This window comes from Mastomys coucha, unplaced genomic scaffold (assembly GCF_008632895.1).
Source record: "Mastomys coucha isolate ucsf_1 unplaced genomic scaffold, UCSF_Mcou_1 pScaffold3, whole genome shotgun sequence".
Classification (NCBI taxonomy): Eukaryota; Metazoa; Chordata; class Mammalia; order Rodentia; family Muridae; genus Mastomys; species Mastomys coucha.
In genome coordinates, this window is record NW_022196909.1 from 44,197,459 (window position 1) to 44,216,272 (window position 18,814).

General features: G+C 48.5%; 2 protein-coding genes across 3 annotated transcripts in view; both read left to right on the plus strand.

Annotated features, from left to right (window-relative positions):
• Positions 1-2,878, plus strand: part of Tmprss3 (transmembrane serine protease 3) — a 21,528-nt gene extending 18,650 nt beyond the window's left edge. The window contains exon 13 of the mRNA XM_031347601.1: positions 2,723-2,878. Coding sequence (XP_031203461.1) covers positions 2,723-2,740 — 18 coding nt within the window. The 3' untranslated portion in view covers positions 2,741-2,878. The remainder of the gene's footprint in view (positions 1-2,722) is intronic.
• Positions 2,879-17,912: 15,034 nt separating this feature from the next.
• Tff1 (trefoil factor 1) overlaps positions 17,913-18,814 on the plus strand; it is a 3,665-nt gene continuing 2,763 nt past the window's right edge. For both annotated transcript variants that reach the window (XM_031347887.1, XM_031347886.1), the window contains exon 1: positions 17,913-17,988. In XM_031347887.1, coding sequence (XP_031203747.1) covers positions 17,913-17,988 — 76 coding nt within the window. The remainder of the gene's footprint in view (positions 17,989-18,814) is intronic.

An 18,814-nucleotide genomic window follows, 5' to 3' on the forward strand; every position in this document is an offset into this window, starting at 1 on the left:
TCAGAAATCCACCTGCCTCTGCCTCCCAAGTGCTGGGATTAAAGGCATGTGCCACCACCGCCTGGCCACATGTGTATGTACACATGCCTGTATATGTGTATATGTGGGAGCAGTGTGTCTGTATGTATGTGATGTGTGTGTGCATGTGTGTGTGTCTTTGCATATGTGGGAGCAGTGTGTGTGTCTGAGTGTATGTAGTGTGTGTGTACATGTGTGTGCGAGTGTATGTGTGTATGTGTGTGGTGTGTATGTATGTGCATGTATGTGTGTGTGCATGTATGTGTGTGTGCATGTGAGTACAGTGTCTTCAAGGATTAGAAGAAGACGTAGGATTTAGAGTTACAGTATTGTAAACTGCTCAGTGTGGGAGCTAGGAATCAAACCCAGGTCCACTGCAGTAGAGAGTGGTATGTGCTCTTAAGCACTGAGCCACCTCAAGGACCTTTTTAAAGGGTTCTTGTCATTTGAAGCAGTTGACTAAATAAGAAGCCTTCAAGAACTCCCTTAGCATCCCTCGGGGGTTAATTTCTGTTTCTTTCCTTTCTTAAGTGTTAGTTTTATCTTAGGTGTATGAGTGTTTTGTCTTCATCTATGTCTGTGCTCCGTGTGTGCTTGATGCCTGGGGTGGTCAGAAGAGGGCTTCAGATCTCTCGAGACTGGAGTCACAGAACAGTTGTGAGCTGCAAATCAAACCCAGGTCCTCTACAAGAGCAGCCAGTGCTCTTAACCTCCGAGCTCTCTCTCCAACCTACAGAGGGGGTGGCTGCATGCGTCATCGTGTCCAATGCCATGCGACTGTTGCCTTTTAAAAAGCTTGTCCATGTCACATACGTTACTATTACTAAATATAGTAACTATACTATTTTTTTCATTATTGGTTTAACTCAAGGTTTTTTTCCTTTTTTTTTTTTTTTTCATTTTTAGTACTGAGGACTGAATGCAAGGTCTTGTGTGTACTAGGTGGGACTCCACCACTGAGCCGACACCCCCAAGCTCTCTGCTTCTTCATCTAAATGGAGACACTGAACTCGGCTCCCGTGTCGGGGTCGGGTGGGGATGAGGTGGTGGCAGGTGAGGCCAGGGCATGCTCAGATCTCAGCGACACTAGTCATAGCTGTGACTTTCCACAGCCTTGCTTCCATCTTTGATGCACGATGGAGCCTGTAGGGCTGGCCCAATGTAGGCCTGACTGCCAGTCACAGGCTGGTAGGAAGCCACCAGCTGGGACAGTCTGTTGGTACTATTATGTATTTAGTACCACAGGCTCTTCCTCAGTACAGGATTTAGCTAACATTTGTCTTCCACTTGTGAAAAAAAAGGTGACATTTGAGCAGGCGATGCCTCGTGCAGAGGCCACTGAGTCATCGTGCAAGGAAACTAGAATGCGGACCGGCTATACGTATCTGGGAGCTGTGGCGAGGGATACGGGAATCTCAGAAAGCAAGCGTGCCTTCCTGTGGTCATCTCTTGGGACACAGTTGCCACGCGACTGTAAATCAAACCATTTCAAACTATTACTATAGTTAGTAATAGTAATTTATGTGACATGGACAAGTTCTGGAACTCTAAACCACCACAAAGCCAAGAAACTGCTGCCTGGATGCCTCACACTATTCAAGAATACGGGGCAGTCAGGGACTCAGGTTGGGCAGCCACGACAGGAACAGGGACCTAGCCAGTATGCTCTCTCCATTGTGCTCCATGATGGGCCCTAGCACACTCCTCATGATAGATGAGATCTTGGATAAATGAGGGCTCCCAAGCTAGTAAGGACTTGTGTGAGTATAGCCATACCCAGATCAGAACCTCAGGCATGACTTCCACCCAGAGGGATAAGCAGATGGAAAACTTGGGGTGGACAAATCCTTCCTTGACCATCTGCTAAAACTGAAGAGCCCTGGGACCCTCTTCCAGTCAGTCTCAATCGGGGGATCTGGTGTAAGGACCAGGTGATCTTAATGTTTTGAACATCATTTTAGAAAGGCTGGTGGACTGGATACACCAGACTTGATACAGAAAGCAGCAGGAAAAGACCCGGCTGGTTTCTGAAGTGTCTTGTTGGCTGAGGGGCTTCACTATGGTGACTGGCTGGGCTTTGGACAGTCTCTCAGGGCATCTTGGTCCCCAGCTGCCTCTGACCACTGAGGACCTGCAGGGGATGTCACCTGCCAGACACACCTGCTTCTAAATCGCTTTCCATGTAGCTCAAGAAGGTCGGGAAGCCCCCCCCCCATTCTGTAAAAAGCTCAGGAAGCCCCCTCCATTCTGTAGGAATGTCAGAAAGCCACCCCTCCCCCCCCGCTTCTGTAGGAAGATTCCTAGGTTTGACTTGCCCCATGGGAGGTTCTTCCAAGAGTCCTCTCACTTTGTGGCACTGTCCCATGTCAGGCCCCAGGGGTCTCCACTCAATCCTCCTCACCCTACCAACCACGTCCCCTATCCAATTAGGGCTTAAAACAAAATTATTCTATCTCAACTTAGTCTCATGAGGCTGAGACCTAACACCTTCACGTAGCAGTCCTTCATGCGGGACCGTCAGTGGGCAGAGCCGAAAAGTGCGGAGTGCTTTCTGAGTGGGAGCCATCCAGAGCTGGCAGACTCTTCCCTCAGAAACGCAGCCCTCCCCAGTAACCATTGATAACACCTGGTGGAAAAATCTGTAGCCCATGTCTGAGACATGGTTTGCAGGGGGAAAACCAGCAATCTCTGTTTTCGCTTCTAGAGAGATCTGAAGACTTGAAGAAGAGGGAACGAGCCAGCCCCTGAGCTCCTGAGGGTGGACACAGCCCGAGCCTTCCCTGGACTCCTGTGTGGCCATGTTGGATGCGAATACCAGCTTTTACTGCTCTGGCATTGCACTGAAATGGAGCCAACAGGAAGAGCATTCTCTCAACCCTGATGCCTGGAGTTGCTTGCTGCTAAAGCCCCTGGCTCCTGGCTCTGGGGCTGAAATGACCTTGGAAGCTCCTTGGACCATGGTTCTGTGCTTCATGAACCAACTCATGCATACAAGCGGCACCTTTCCCTGCCACCCCTCCCCCTAGATTTTCTCCTCAGAGTCACTGCCAACACAGGCAAGCTTTCATGCAAACTCATTGACACCGGTGGGTGCAGATTGGAGGCCAGGGGACTGCTGGTGTGGATTGTTGAAGATGCAGTCGCCTATTCCTTCCTAGCCCCAGCCAGGTTCCAGATCTCAACCCAACTGCCTACTTCCCAGAGCTGGTTTCCGGAGTGAGGAACTTGGTCTGTGACGGATTCAGCCTGAGGTTTTGCTCCTCTGTTCTCTCACAGGATTTGGTGCTTGATGAATTTCTCACTTCTGGCAGGTGTCCCTTCGCTTAGCTTGACTTGTCCTTGGGCTTGAGTGAATGCGTGGTGGTGGGTCGTGGACACTGAAGTCATGGGCGCATACCAAAAGCTACACACATCAGGAGTTTGCATTTTCCCGTTAGAACAGGTTTCCCAGGTATCAGAAGTATCCCACATTGCATTGTGGGACCCATAAGCAGAGTAAGGGACACAGAAGTGGGCAGAGACAAGACTGGACACCAAAAGCAACTTGAATAGAGGGATCGTAAGTCTTGCCCCACTCCACCTCCACGCTCTCTGTTAATGGACCACAGCCAATGGTGTTCAGCCCTCCCCCCTATGGTTCACAGTCCTGTGGTCCCCATATTACCCAATAGCAAGGTATAGTTATGTGAGACATAGCCACTGGTCTTTCAAGTTTGTCAGAGATGAGGTCTTCAGAGTAGGAATCAGTTGCTTTGTGGCTGCAACAGAAAATGTTTGTGTGTGTGTATGTGTGTGTGTGTGTGCATGTGTATGTGGTGTGTGGTATGTGTGTGGGGGGGTGGCACATCACCAAAACAAACTGCCACATAGCCATTGTACTTTTACTCAACCCTGTCCAGACTAGAGAGCCCGTACTCAGATTTCTGTAAATAGAATACATGTCCCAAGACCCACGGTGGGTGCCTGAAACTGTGGGTAAACTCCGTGCCCTATACGGATGGTTCTTTTCCATAAGCACCCATCCCTGTGGATGTGATTTATCTATGAGTCACAGGAAGAGATGACAATCCCAGATGAAAATAAAGCACAGCTGCTATATCAACACATGGCCGCTCACACTTACATGTAACAAGCGGCTCATCATCCACGGCAGTGAAAGACAGGCACTCAAGCGAGGCAGGATCCTGGAGGCAGGAGCTGATGCAGAGGCCATGGAGGGGTGCTACTGACTGGATTGTCTTCCATGGCTTGCTCAGCCTGCTTTCTTATAGAACTCAGGACCACCAGCCCAGGGATGGCACCACACACAATGGGCTGGGCCTTCCTCCATCAATCACGAATTAAGAAAAGGCTCTCCAGCCAGCTCTCATGGAGACAGTTCCTCTACTGAATTTCCCTCCTCTCTGATGACTCCAGCTTGTGTCAAGTTGACATAAAACCAGCCAGCACAATAGAGAGCAGATGTTGCAAGCTCAGAGAGGTCAAGCCCTGTCATTTGTAGTCTCTCCCACATCAGGCAGAGAGCAGTCAGGTGGGACCTACTGTGACCTCTTAGTTCCCTCCCACCTTCCCCTGCAGCCAGAGGCAACCATGCACTGACCCAAGGCAATCTCAAACTCCAACTTCACTCTTCTATCTAGACTAGATTAGGTCACTGGTGTGGTGTGACTCCCCTCCCCCGAAACCTCTAAGAGCCAGAAACGCCCTTCAAATCCACAAACTGAAGGCTCTCTCCATTCAGATGCTTGCTCATTGCCACAGCTACTTTAGGAAGGCTCCTACCTACAAACCGGGTTATGTCTTATATCTGGAACCAATACAAAGGCAAGTAAGTGTCATTTGGACATAAGCATTGCTCTACCAAGATTCTACTTGACTGGTGGGTGGGTAACATACTCGGTATGGACACACTGGACAAATGCATGGCTTATGTCCTGGGGTGGAAGAGAGTGGAAAGGCATGAGATTTCCCCATAGTATTCAAAACAGTAGCTGAACACTCGCCAGTAGTGTGTCTCCGGAATTTTCCATTTAATATCAGTGGACCGTATATAGTTGGCTTCTTGTAACGGAAACTTTGGGAAGAGAAACCTTAGATGACTGTTGAAGAGGCCCTCCCTTCTGGTGGGTTTCGCCAGATTCTCATTGACAATATTGCCAGTTTCCGTGGAGTAGAGGCAAGCTGGGGAGTGAGTTTTCCTACGTAGCCATCTCACTTGAGAGAGCCAGACTGAATGAAGCTGCAGAAGGAAGCTCCCAGCCTGCTGGGACCTCACCCTTCCCTGTCATGGTGGTGTCGATGCTTACAGACTGTCTTGGCTAATCAGCACAAACTGGGTGCCTAGTCTAACCCTTCCACGTTTCCATAGACTTACCTCTGTCATTGCGCTTGGCTGTGATGGCTCGGCCACTCCTTGGGAGGGAGTCATTCTTGGCAGAGCCTTCTTTTGCTCTTCTTCAGGACTTCTTCCCAGAGGCCTGATTCTCCTCTTCAGGCCTGTTTCCCCTCTGCATTCCTGCTTCCCTTCCCTTAAGCCTCCCCACACGCCCCAGCCCACCCTGCCACAAGGCCTACTTCATCTTCCTCCTCCTCCGCAAGCCTTAGGTCCCTTCCCTTTGGCCTGGCACTCAAAATTCTGAAGAAGAGACCCACCTAAAGGATCAATGTGCTAACTGCTAAGTTGTATTTCTTTAGGTTTACAGAATCTGGGATGTCTATGTGGTCTCCATACAACATAAAGCATGCACTGCCTTACCGTGGTCTTTACTGAGAAGCGTGGGCACCTTCTGTGAGGTTTGGCCTGCAGCAAAGCACCACATCTCCAGAAGGGAACGCAGGATTTCCTCTCAGGAGCTTGGACCCCACGATAGGGCTCAGGCCAGAGGGAAAAGGTACAGGATGTTCAGACAGCATCCAGGACACAGCCTTTCCACTTCTCTCTGTAAACATCAGCATCCCTGAATCTTCCAAAGCAGTGCTCTAAGAACAGCCTTATCTATCTGCCAAGGTGTGGGCCCTCGAATAAACCTGATTGCATCCCACAAGGTCTCCTCTCCCAAATGTTGGCTTTCAAGTGGAGATGACTAGATGGTAGTCCAGGGACACTGAGAAGTAATAGCACTGGTGTGTGGTCCCTCTTCCGTGTTGAGGAGTCTGGGGTGTGAGAAAGGATGCATTTTCTCAAGACCACACATTGGCCCAGCGCTGTATGGACTACGAATGGCTCATCTTAGATCCAGTCAGTAGGAGCGAAAGCAACGTGGGACGCGAGACACGTTGGCATTTTGCTATCTATTCAGAGCCATCAGAGCCACCCATGATCCAAGGTCCTGGATGATTTCGTCCTCTAGGGCAACATTTGGTTTTCCCAGAGACAGCTGCTAGTTCAAGGCAGAGGTCAGCAGGGTGGCCATGTTCTTCTCCTTCCAGCTGTTGGTGTTAAGCATCATTCTCTGTTTCTCTCTTCCCTATTCCCTTAAGATAAGGTCTCTCGCTGAATCTGGATTTGCTGTTTGCTGACCAGCAAGTCCTAACAACCTTGATTCTGCCCTGCCCCCCCCCCCCCAACCTCCCAGTGCTGGAGTTACAGGTGTGTGTGTGTGTTTGTCCGTCCATGCTCAACATTGTTTTAAACACAGTTTCTGAGGATTTGAACTTAGGCCCTCGTGCTTGCATGGCAGGTATTGTGACACACTGAGCCATCTACCAAGCCCCTCTGTTGCTTAAAAATTAAATGTCACCAACTCAAGGATGTCTCACTGTGCCCCATCCTTACCCACATCCTGTGAAACAAAGCTTTAGTAGGCTCGCCGCAGGCACAGACCACACCCCGTGTCCGGGCAGAGCCTGTAGAGGGCTCAGCATGCAGAGTCATGGTCTGTCCATCTGGCAGTCCCTTCCTTGAGAGGGGCTGGTTCCTAGTTTAGCTACCCCCTCTGGGTGCTTACAGAGACTAGATTTTCCCTGAAGTTCACAAACCTCCTCGGCGTTGCTTCTCCGTTGCTTCTCTGTTGCTGCAACAAAGCACAAACCAAGCAAGAGTTTGCTTCGGATTACGGTTCTAGAGGGATAAGAGTCCATCGTGGGAGAAAGGTGTGACGGTAAACAGCAGGGATGGCAGCTGGAGCAGAAACCGAGGACTTACATCTTTGGATGCAAGTACGAGCAGAGAGAGAAAACTGCAAAGGACAAGAGGCTTTCAATCCCAAATCCTGCCCTCAAAGACAATTCCCCCAGCAAGGTTGTACCATCCAGACCTCCCCTAATAATGTCACCAACTGGGGACCAAGTGTTCAAATGCCTGAGACTGTGACAGACATCTCATTCAAGCCACTACATCCCTTCTTTCTTTATGGGCTTCATAAGAGATGTGTGCATGTGTGTGTACAAATTGGCATGGATGTGCTTGTTTGCATATGAGTGTACACAAGGACATTCGTCCTTCTTGGCAACGTCATTCATCCTTCTTGGCAACGTCACCATTTGTGTGAGAGCCTGTATGTCACTCTAAGCTGAAGGCTTATTGGGAATGAAGCTGGCCCATTGATGCCCGTGTCCCTGGCACTGAGTCTAGGATCTACACAATGCTCACACATTCTGGCGGGATGAACAAATGAATGGCAGGCTGTAAGAACAAGCCACCACCACAGACCACCTGAAAGCTATCACTTCGTACATAAGCACACTGGCTTAGACACAATGAGAAGAACCCCAGAGATAGACTTTAACATCATAATTTGCTTTAAAAGTCTCCATATCTCTCCACTCAAAAGTACAAACGTTATCAGCAGGTATGGGAAAACCGGACTCCAGGATATAACCATGTAGACCTGGACCATATCCTTGGCTGCCTGGGCTGCCTGAGTGGTGTGAGTCATGTAGAAGTAGTGATTAAAGGTATAGTTCACAGAGAAATGGTCGGAGTATGATCATAGAGAAGGGGTCACCACATAGTAATCACAGAAAAGAAGGGACAGGACAGGGCAGGTCCCCTCCATCTCCCTCAACTCACTCCTCCCTCCTCCTCCTCCTCTGCTAGAATTACAGGCAAGCCTAGTGATTCTGTTTCACAGCTATTCTCTGTAAGTATCAGGGCCATGTCTCAGGATGGGACCTGGATTCTTGTCTTTTTCCTTTCTTTCTTTTGCACCTTGGTGCCAACAGAGGCTCCCGCTCTTGAGAGCTCAGCTTGTTGTCTCTTTTATGTGCATTTTGGACATTTGTCATCTCCCCTTCTACCAAGGGTCCCTGGTGAAGGACGCAGCCCCTGCGCCTATTACAGTCTCTCTCCTTGCTCTCGTGAACACTGGGGTATCCTAGAAGGCAGGGGTGGTGTGCAGGAGGTACTCTTTCAGTGGACCTGAGTCCAGTTCTCAGTACCCATGCTGGGATGCTCACAACCATCCAAGTCCAGATCCAGGGTGATCTGATACCTCTGGCTTGGACACCTGCCCTTTTGTGCACATAGATGCACAAATATGCATTCGTTAATAAAATCAGTCTTAAAAAAAAAATTTAAGGTGGATTTCTTCATTTCATTGTTGATGCTATGATAAAATATCCTGGCAGAAAGGCCTGAAGCCAGAAAAGGGATTTATTTCATCTGATAATTCTAGGTTACAGTCCAGAGGACAGAAACTTGAAATAGCTAGTCATAACACACAATCAAGGGCAGACACGCATGCATGTTTACTTATGCCCAGTCCCCATCTCTGTACTTACACAGTTCAGGATCAGCTGCCTAGGGAATGGTGCCGTCCACAGTGGGCGGGTCTTCCTACCTCAACACAATCAAAACGACACTGATCTAGACAATCCCTCTCTGAGACTCTTTTCCCAGATGATTCCAGATTGTGTCAGGTTGGCAATGCTAAGCGACTGGTGAGGCCCAGTTGCTGGAGTTTTCTCATCAGTTCTCAAGTCCTCAGTGAAAAGCTGGAGGACATTTCACTTAGTTTTAGGTCCCGGATGATTTTAGTCCTGAAAGACTTTGCCTGTGTTTATCTTAAAAGTTTTATTTATTTATTTTAATATTTAGTTCTATGATGTGTTTTGTTGGAGGTGTGAAGTGTAACTGAGGCACCTGCCCCACCCTACCCCCCAGCCCCCGGGTCACAGTCCAGACTCCCCATAGCTCCACTATCAATGTCTCCTCCAATGACTATCTACGCCTTTGTCATGAGCGTATGTGTGAAGTCTGTTCTGAGTCTTCAGCCGTTCCTTATTGACCCACGTGTCTGCTCATCTACTACTGCTGCACTGGCCCCAATACCGACCCTCCCACCAGCAGCAAGCCTAAATATCAGGGCCTCTTCCCACGTGTTCTGTTTTTAGGACTGTTTTGGTTCTTCTGTGGCCAGCATCTCTCCAAGTAGATCCTAAAATAAGCTTATTCATGGCTGCCAAAAATCATAGGAACTGGATCTGTCTGGGGAGAGCTGACATCTCTCCTGTGAAGAGCCTTGGTTGGTTGGTTTGTTTTGTTGTTGTTTTGTTTGTTGTTTTTTGTTTTGCATGCAGGTCTTATCTGTTTTTCATATTTTTCTTGAGTGACTGTAAAAGGCCATTGTGTTTTGAATGTTTCTGCCATTCTCTGGTACTGTGTAGAGGAGCAGTTGGCTTTCATGGCCTGGCTAAACTCTTTCATCTTTAGCTCTTTGTAGATTCCTTGGAATTTGATCTTATTTTGGGTTCTAGAGATCGAACTCAGGACCTCGAGGGCACATACTAACTATGTGGTACTCTACCCCGGAGCTGCACTCCTACCTCCTGGAGACCTTATATAGGTGTGGTAATGACATCTGCAAATGAATTGATTTATTCGCATGTGTATATTTTTTACACATGTAATTATACTTTAATTACATAACTACAATCTCTATTATGACACTGGATAAGCATTAGCACCCTCTCTTTATTCTCAATCTTAGGATAAAAGTTTCCAGCCTTTCACCAGTAAATATGACATTACTGCAGGCATTTCGTGGATGCTCTTTTTCAAGGTGAGATCATTTGCTTCCATAGCCATGATTCTAGGAGATTTTTAAAGGCACAAATGGTTGCTAAATCTTGTTAGTTGGTTTTCCTGCTTAAGTTGATATGGTCATTTTTAGAGTTATAGCAGCCTTGAATAATTAGAAGAAATCCTAATTGGCTTCACATATACTTTTTTTTTTTAAATATATTGTTGACTTAGGCTCCAGGTGTTTTATTGTAGAAGTTGTGTCTGAGTTTATGACTATCGTGGCTCTGCACAGGAGAGATGTCAGCTCTGTGTGCTGGCTGTGTCTGGCCTCAGTGGGAAATTGGGTGATAATGACCTCATAAATGAGTTAACAAGTATTCACCATTCTCTGTCTCCCAGAGAAATTATGTGAAATTAGTGTTAATTTTAAAAACTGGGCCTAGAAATCCAACTATGAATTCAAACTTTTTGAGGATTTTTTGTTTTGTTTTGTTTTGTTTTGTTTTTTTGAGACAGGGTTTCTCTGTGTAGCCCTGGCTGTCCTGGAACTCACTCTGTAGACCAGGCTGACCTCGAACTCAGAAATCTGCCTGTCTCTGCCTCCCAAGTGCTGGGGTTAAAGGCGTGTGCCACCACTGCCCAGCTTATTTTTTGAGGATTATAGGGAGCAAATTTTCACCTTAATTGAGTTTGGCAGTTTGTAATTTATGAGGAATTGGTCTATCTATGTCTTTTTTTTTTTTTAAAGATTTATTTATTTATTATATGTAAGTACACTGTAGCTGTCCTCAGACACTCCAGAAGAGGGCATCATCTTGTTACAGATGGATGTGAGCCACCATGTGGTTGCTGGGATTTGAACTCAGGGCCTTTGGAAGAGAAGTCACTGCTCTTAACCACTGAGCCATCTCTCCAGCCCTATCTATGTCTTTTTTATTTGCTGACTATATCATAAGCAAAATACATTTGTTTTTTTTTTTTTTTCTTTTTTAGATAGAGTCTCATTTTGTCACTCTGGCTGTCCTGAAACTCACTCTGTAGATCAGACTGGCCTCGAACTCCCAGAGATCTGCCTGCCACTACCTCCCAAGTGCTGGGATTAGAGGTGTACATCACCATGCCTGGCCCTATTGATCTTTTATCGGTGAACCAGTTCGTTATTGGTTTGATACTGTCCTCATTGCTAGTGTACATTAATGCCGTCACGTGATCTCACGCCTGCTTCAGCTGAGCCCTACACATTCTGAGATAAAATGTGTTTTCATTTTCCTTTAGTTCTGTGTTCTTCAAAGTTCCGTTTGAAACGCCCCTTTTCACTTCATGGGTGTCTGAGAAACACAGTGCTTGGTTTCCACACGTTTAGAGTTCCCCCCTGTTCTTTGGTGCTAATTCCTGGTTTGATCCCACTACAATCTGGGATATTTGACTTATTTTTATTTTGTGGATGTGTGTTTTGTGGTCTCATCTCTGTAGGGTCTAACTTGGAACAGAGCTGGTTTCAGCTGCTGTTGGGTGGAGTGTGTTAGGCATACCAGTTACATGCCGCTGGGCAGTCAGACCTTCTATTTTCCTGCCCAGCCATTTTGCTGTTATCAGTTGCTGGTTGGGATCCTGAAGTCCTCGGTGGAATGTACTCCCATTTCCCTTGCTCCATTCGGACTGCAATCCAACCCCTCACAACGCCAACTTTAGTGGAGACCGTAGAAGGGACTGCCAAGTCTCTGGAGGTCTGGCCTCAGAAACTAAACTCTCCCTCTCGCAGTTTTTGAAATCCCTTTTCATGGTCTCATTTCATAGAAAATTCAAAAAGGCCAAACGTCATAGATAGCTGCAGGGGAACTCTCTGTACCTCCCATTAGAACACCTCACAATCATGGGGTCCCCTCTGGGACGCACTCACCCATGGCCAGGTTGAACCAGCACTGAAGCTCCAGAGACAACACCTCCTTCTTAAAAGCTCATGGTCAGAACTTACATAAGTTTGGGGGCTTTGATTCATGTCTTGCTTCTCTGGATGATGGCTGGTGATATGGGAGGCAGAGGAGGAGAGGGGGGAAGAGGACAAGGCTTGGGACTTAGAAGTCTCCATGATATCATCGACAGGCTTGGACATCTACTGTCCCCTCCTTGGCCTGTGTGGAGTGAGGCTCTAGGATTTATGGGGTGGAGCAAGGAGGACTCACCAGGCAGGAATGGGTGGCTCCACACTGCAGCGGCGGATATCTGAGTGATTACAGGAGCCCACCTCAGGTCTGTGTTTGACTTCAGGGAAGGTGTTCGGAAATGGTTCCAGTGCAAGCCCATTGGTGGGGTGTGGGCCCGAGGAACCCTCACAAAGTCAAACACTAGCCCCATATCTTATCTTCTGACTCACCTGCCGCGAGAGGAGAGCAGCTTCTCCCATGTTGATCTGGGGAGAGCAAGAGTACTGAGCTGCACTGGTTTAATACTGCCTTTTCAATAATGGAAGTTAATTCTTCTCTCGCAGGGGTTAATTTAGGAAGCCGAACCCAGAGCGATCCACAGACCCCCACCTTCTCACACCCGTCAACTCTAACACCTGATCTCAGTCTTTTTTTTTTTTCTCTCAGGCTGTTTTAAACTTCAGGGATCCTTTGGATGTAACACTGTAGTATAATTCTACATGCATGATGATAATCCTTAAAAATCTGCAAGTGATGGTTCCAACACGGGAGGATGTGAACCCTTGCTGCCCACATGGTGAGGCCAGCGTCCCCTGTAGTCCCCAGCTGCTCTCTGGAGAGGTGGATGAAGTCTGTCTGTGCTTCCGAGGGTCTGGATCAGCTCAGAGCTCGGACTGACAGTCTCAGACAGACCTCGTGGTTTTCTTCACCAGCATCCAGACTGCATGGGCTTCTTTCTCTGGCTGCCCCAGTGAAGTCCAAGGATGTGTCTGTGCCCAGGTTTCTTGTTTTATATGGAAACATTCACATCTATCCTGTCTCCACCTGAACGCCATCATCTGCCAAGATCTATTTCCAAATGAGGGCACAGTGTCAGCTGCTGGAGGTCAAGGCTTTTGGATAGTGCAGAAGAGACACTTGGAAATAGTCTCACAGGCTCGCTCCAGGGCCCTTTATTGTATTTGGGGAACTCTGGATCCCATGTCAGCTCCAACTAGAGCCTCAAGACTTCTTTTTTTTTTTTTAAAGATTTATTTATTTATTATAAGTAAGTACACTGTAGCTGTCTTCAGACAGCACCAGAAGAGGGCATCAGAACTCATTACGGGTGGTTGTGAGCCACCATGTGGTTGCTGGGATTTGAACTCATGACCTTCTGAAGAGCAGTCGGTGCTCTTACCCGCTGAGCCATCTCACCAGCCCCGCCTCAAGACTTCTAAAAGCTGCTGTAGGCCCCTTACTAAGACATTTCCTTTTTCTATGTAGATAATTAACTTTAAAGTTCAGCATAAAAAACTATATACACTTATGATATATAATACAATGCTTCGAAGTATGTGTGCACAGCTAGTCCTGGTGGTACCCAACGGTTGGTATCCCAGCACCGGAAAGGGTGAGTCAGAAGGATCACAAGTTCAAGGCCAGGGTATGTTACAAGTGAGGACCCTGCTGGGTAGGGGTCTCTGCAAACACCAGGGCCGACAGAGTAATGATCAGTCAGTGTGGGGCAAGAAGGAAATCCAGTTCAACAAGGCTGGGTTAGCTGGCATTGTTCCAAACTTTTAGCGTCTGAGATTATTTTTTTGACATATTTAAACACAGTACAATTTTGGAAGAGAGGTTCCCGGTGACAACTGTCACAAGAATGCTTATGGGATGACCACATCAAAACTCTTTGCAAAGTCCAAGTTTTCTGCAAATCGCCTTTGACCTCTTCCATAGGAATAGGCTCTATCGATTGAGAAACAGTATTCAAAATAAAATTCTAGGGAGGAAGATCTTGAATAAAGATAATAGCCCCAGGGTGGGGAGAAGGAGAGATTCTGGTGAGGCCTGATCCTACAGTTAACTCAGATCACCAGGTTATTTATTTATTTTCCTAAAGATTTACTTATTGATTATATGTAAGTACACTGTAGCTGTCTTCAGACACACCAGAAAAGGGTGTCGGATCCCATGACAGATGGTTGTGAGCCACCATGTGCTTGTTGGGATTTGAACTCAGGACCTCTGAAAGAGCAGTCAGTGCTCTTAACCACTGAGCCATCTCTCCAGCACAGATCATCAGGTCATTAACTACACCTCTTCCCTGCTTTCCAGGTGGAAATGGGTACGCATCTCTTCCCTTAAAGAGACAAGCCTGAGTGCCTAGCATTCTTGGTTTCCCTAGCATTTCTCTGTGGGCACAAGGACATCGTGCCCTTTATACTATTGCCTCAAAACATTAAAACAAAACAAAACAAAACAAAACAAAATGTGTACCTCATGAGCCAGTTGAGCCAAACTGTTCGTTCATACATTAGCTTATTTATTTGTTTTATTTTTGTGAGGGTGCACATGTGCCATGGTGCCTCTGTAGCTCAGAGGGCAGCCTGCAGGAGTCAGGTCTCTCTTTCTGCCGCGTGGGTCTTATCGCCGGCAGTTAGGTTGTCAGGCTCGGTGGCAGGTACCTTTACCCACTGAAACCATCTCGCTGGGCCAAGCCACCGTACTGAACCTATGAACCATCACGTGGTACTGCTCCAAAGAGCTCTTAGACTTAATTTCCTCTTGCTTTGAGCAACACCGCCTCCCTTCCATATGTTCTTCTGGCCATCAAAACCATCATCCTACACTGTGCTCCCCAAGTTCAGGTTTTTACCGTTTCACAGACATGCGAGACCGTGCAGGGTCTGTGCGTCTGCGTCTCTGCGTCTGTGTCTGCGCCCGCGCCTGTTTCTGAGTCCTTTCTCGGAGCACGATAAGATCGTTTCAGGGTGTGGTTGTCTGGAGACCTTCCTAGAAGAAGGCTGCTCCACTTCTGGCAGAGGTGGCAAGGTTTCTAGGGGTTCCAGTCTCAGCTCGCACTCTGATCCCTCCGCCTGTGGCTCCGAGCCTCACTTCAGAGCACAGCGTGCAATGCCCCTTCGCATACTGGCTTCCTTTCCTTTGGACACATACCCCATCGTGGGTAGCTGGGTCACGAGGCGGCTGTACTTCCGGGGTCTTGCGTTTCCGTGATGTTTTTAATAGTATTGACAGTGGTTTGCATCTCTACCTGACTAGTCTCTATTTTTCAAATAGGAAACCCCAACCCCAGAGCTGGTGAGACACTGCGCAGGTTCCCCGACCATGGGTGGTGTGTCAGTCAGCCCTGCGTTCTCCCCTGGGTGGGAGTAACCGCCATGTTAAAAGCCTGGTTTTTATTTAGTAGGTCCACTATTGTCTTCCATTGGAAATTACAGAGTAGAGGTGACTCTACTCTGGAGAAATGGAGCCCTCACCTGCTGTCCCTGCAAGATCAGCTTCAGCCACTCCACTCTCTACCTCAAGGGAAAATCCAGAGGCTCAGGGATTCCCCCTCCCCGGTTTTTCTCAAAAGAAGTCAGATTTGACAAAAAAAAAAAAAAAGAAAAAACAAAAAAGGAGCCAGGTAATCTATGCAGAAGGCGGTTTACTGGGCATCCCCCAGATCCACCCCAGTGAATGGCGCTGGCTCTCGCTGGCCTCTGAAGAATTTGTTATTTTCTTCAACAAGTCACAGCCCAGCAGGAGGAAGGAGGGCTTCTGTGCCCCTCCGATGTCTCCATTTCCTCCTCCCTCTGTGTGCCAGTGTGCTGAGCCTGGATCCTTCCCTTCCCGTCTGTGTTTGCATGCATTTGGTCTGGGAGCTGTTCTACCGTGGCCAGTATTTGACATGTTTGAGTATCCCGTCTTAGGCAGACTCTTCATTTGACCGTGTTCCAAATACGTCTCCTTGTGGTCCATTCCTTTCTCGTCTAGGCAAGCCACTCAATACATTCTGCATGCAGAGAGGGCCATACTCTACGCAGAAGTGACCTTCCCAGATACTTCAAGCCTTTCCCCTTCTGTTAGGGAGCACCTACCTAGGACCCTCCTCTCCTCTCAGCTGTCTCCCCCTTCTCTCTATCACAAGCAGCTAGCAGAGCTCTTCCTGCTTCTCCATGTGTGTGGATGTTTATCTGGGGTCGACATCAATCTCGACCATCACCCCGTTGCACCCACCGGTAGGCTGCTCTCCTTGTGGCTTAGCCTCCACAAGCCTCGCCTCCTATTTCTCCCAACTGTTACATTGTTCTCGCTCTGCTTTCTGGGCTCTCACGGTGATCCAAGGAAGCCGCTCCTCCCTTGTGTGTGATGAACTCAGCCCTCTTTGTTTCAGAAGGCCCCCAGTTCTGCCTGTCAGGCCCTCTCCTGTGATCCTGCTTAAGCAGGAGTTGAAGGGGAAAGAGAGTAATGCTTGCACTCCGATCCACGTTCCCTCCTCGAGGGCCTCTGGCGTTTACTTAGTAAGGTTCTCTTCCAGGCTAGCCTGCAGGACCCTTAATCGATCACCAAAGGAAAAGCACTTCTGCTGTGGTTGGTTCATTCATTCATTCATTCATTCATTCATTCATGTGTTTACAGCTACTGCTGATGCCCGTTGAAGCTTTGTGGTCTTGGAGCTGGGCCACTCCCAGAACAAAACAAAGCCTCTGCTCTCACGGACCTTGCAGTCTAGGTGAGGGCTATAAACAACGATCCTATACTCAGAGTAGCTGCGTGGGCTAGACCACGAGATCAATAATGAAGGCAGAGGTGGAGGGTGAGTCAGAGAGATGCTCTCAGAGACTATGACCCAGGAGGCAGAACACCTTTTGGGGACATTGAGGCAGAGGCTGGAAGACAGGGAGTGCAGCAGGTACCAGGCAGGGCGAGGCCACTGGGTCTGTTTTCCACTTAGCTCTTGCACATGATTGGTTTTTCTTCCTTTTTCTGTTCCTTTTCTTTTTCTTAAACATTTATTATCTATAAGTACACTGTAGCTGTCTTCAGACACTCTAGAAGAGGGCGTCAGATCTCATTACGGATGGTTGTGAGCCAGCATGTGGTTGCTGGGACTTGAACTCAGGACCTTCGGAAGAGCAGTCAGTGCTCTTAACTGCTGAGCCATCTCTCCAGCCATTCTTTTCCTTTTCTAAAAGGACCCCACCACATTTAGGGTAGTAGTCTATGGCCACAGCACCTGGAATCTACCTGGTCTCATCTCAAATGAAAACTAAAGAAGGAATCACTTAGGTGAGCTGGACAAGATGAGCATACAGACCTCGACAAGGACTCTGAGCTTTTGCAGGTTTTCAGGGTCCCAAGTTCTCAGTGGGGCAGATTCCCATTGAGTATGTCTCCTCAGTAAGGGGCCTAAGAGCAACCTGGTCACATAGGCACGCGTAAGGATGAAGCGAATGCTGGAAAGATGCATCCTACAGGTTCATCCCAGCCAAAGAGAGGAGCATGCTATCAGGGGACCCATTAATTTTCCCTGTCATCTTGTCGAGTCACACTCTTCCCGACACCAGGTGACCCAGATCGTCCAAGTCGATGACATGACGCGCATGCCCACTTTGGGAGCACGGGGCCAGCAGATGGGGGCTCACCAGCTTCAGATCACTCGCTGAGCATTATTGGTGCAACAGGCCCTTTCTGCGGTCTCTTGCTATGAATCAGCACCAACTGAGCAAGCAAAGTTAGCCCAGCTGGAGGATTTTATGAAAACCACTCAGGACTGGAACAAGGTCATGTCAGGGGAGGTACACAGGTTAGCCAGTGTATCTTACGAGAGGGACTAGCCTTTCCTATCAGCGCCCTCTCAGCCCGTGACTGCATCTCAGAAACACCTTGTAATCTTACTCAGCGTGGACCCTCCTTTGGCAAATGCTCACTCACTCTAGGCAAACAGACCCGCGATATAAAGTCAAGAACTCGGGCAGAAGCTCATCCATCACTCGTGGTCTTCCCGTGAAGCTGCCATGGAGCGCAAGGTGATCTGTGTCCTCGCTATGGTCCTCATGCTGGCCCTCAGCAGCCTTGCCCAGAGCCAGGAAGGTAAGACAAACCTTCTTGTTTCCTACTGGCCACGGCTGACAGACACTGGGCCCCAGAGGCTGCTGGGAGCTGGTGCTTAGTGCTAGCTTTTCCATGTGCAGCCAATGGTCTGGGCCTTTGAAGGCTGTTACATTTACAAGAACTTGGATAGATGGAGCAGTGGGCGGAGCCCCGGGACCTATGAGGATACAGGAAGAATGAAGCTTCGACAACTGGGCCCTCTCTATCCTTATCTTTCCTTTTTGATGTGAGCATTACTTTGATCTTAGAGCGTCATCTCCAAATGTGACATCCAGCCAGCCTCTCCCTGGCAGGCAGGCAGCCCCACCCAAGTACTTGTGCTGGGACTGGGCCTTCAAGAGAATCCCCCAGATCCTGGGCCCTTGGACCCTTAGGATGCAGCCAGTTCTGCATCCTAACTGGATCCCTGCTGGATCCCTGTGTTATCTACCTAGCCCTCAATCCCTCCTTGGGATGGAGGGCCTTGTGACCTATGACCTTGTCTCAGCTGGTTTGCCCGTAGAATGGGAAGAGCGTCTGCGTCGTGGGTACCAACCAAAGGCTTGTGGCAGCGGCTGGGCGGGAGCCTGAGCTTTTTCCTGGCTGTGAAGAGCTCAGTTCTCAGACACGGTGTTCAGGAAGACGGAACAGGGGAGGTTGCAAGCGGAGGGACATGAGAGAAGGGTTAAGAATTCTCTGCTTGCCTTCCAGCATCTTCGATGCCCCTTGAGTGGGAGGAGGTAGTTGGGAGAGCGGGAAGGTACCTTGTAAACTGCCTAGGCCCCTCTGCACCAGCCTGTGACAGAGGACAAGGAGCCAGTCGGGG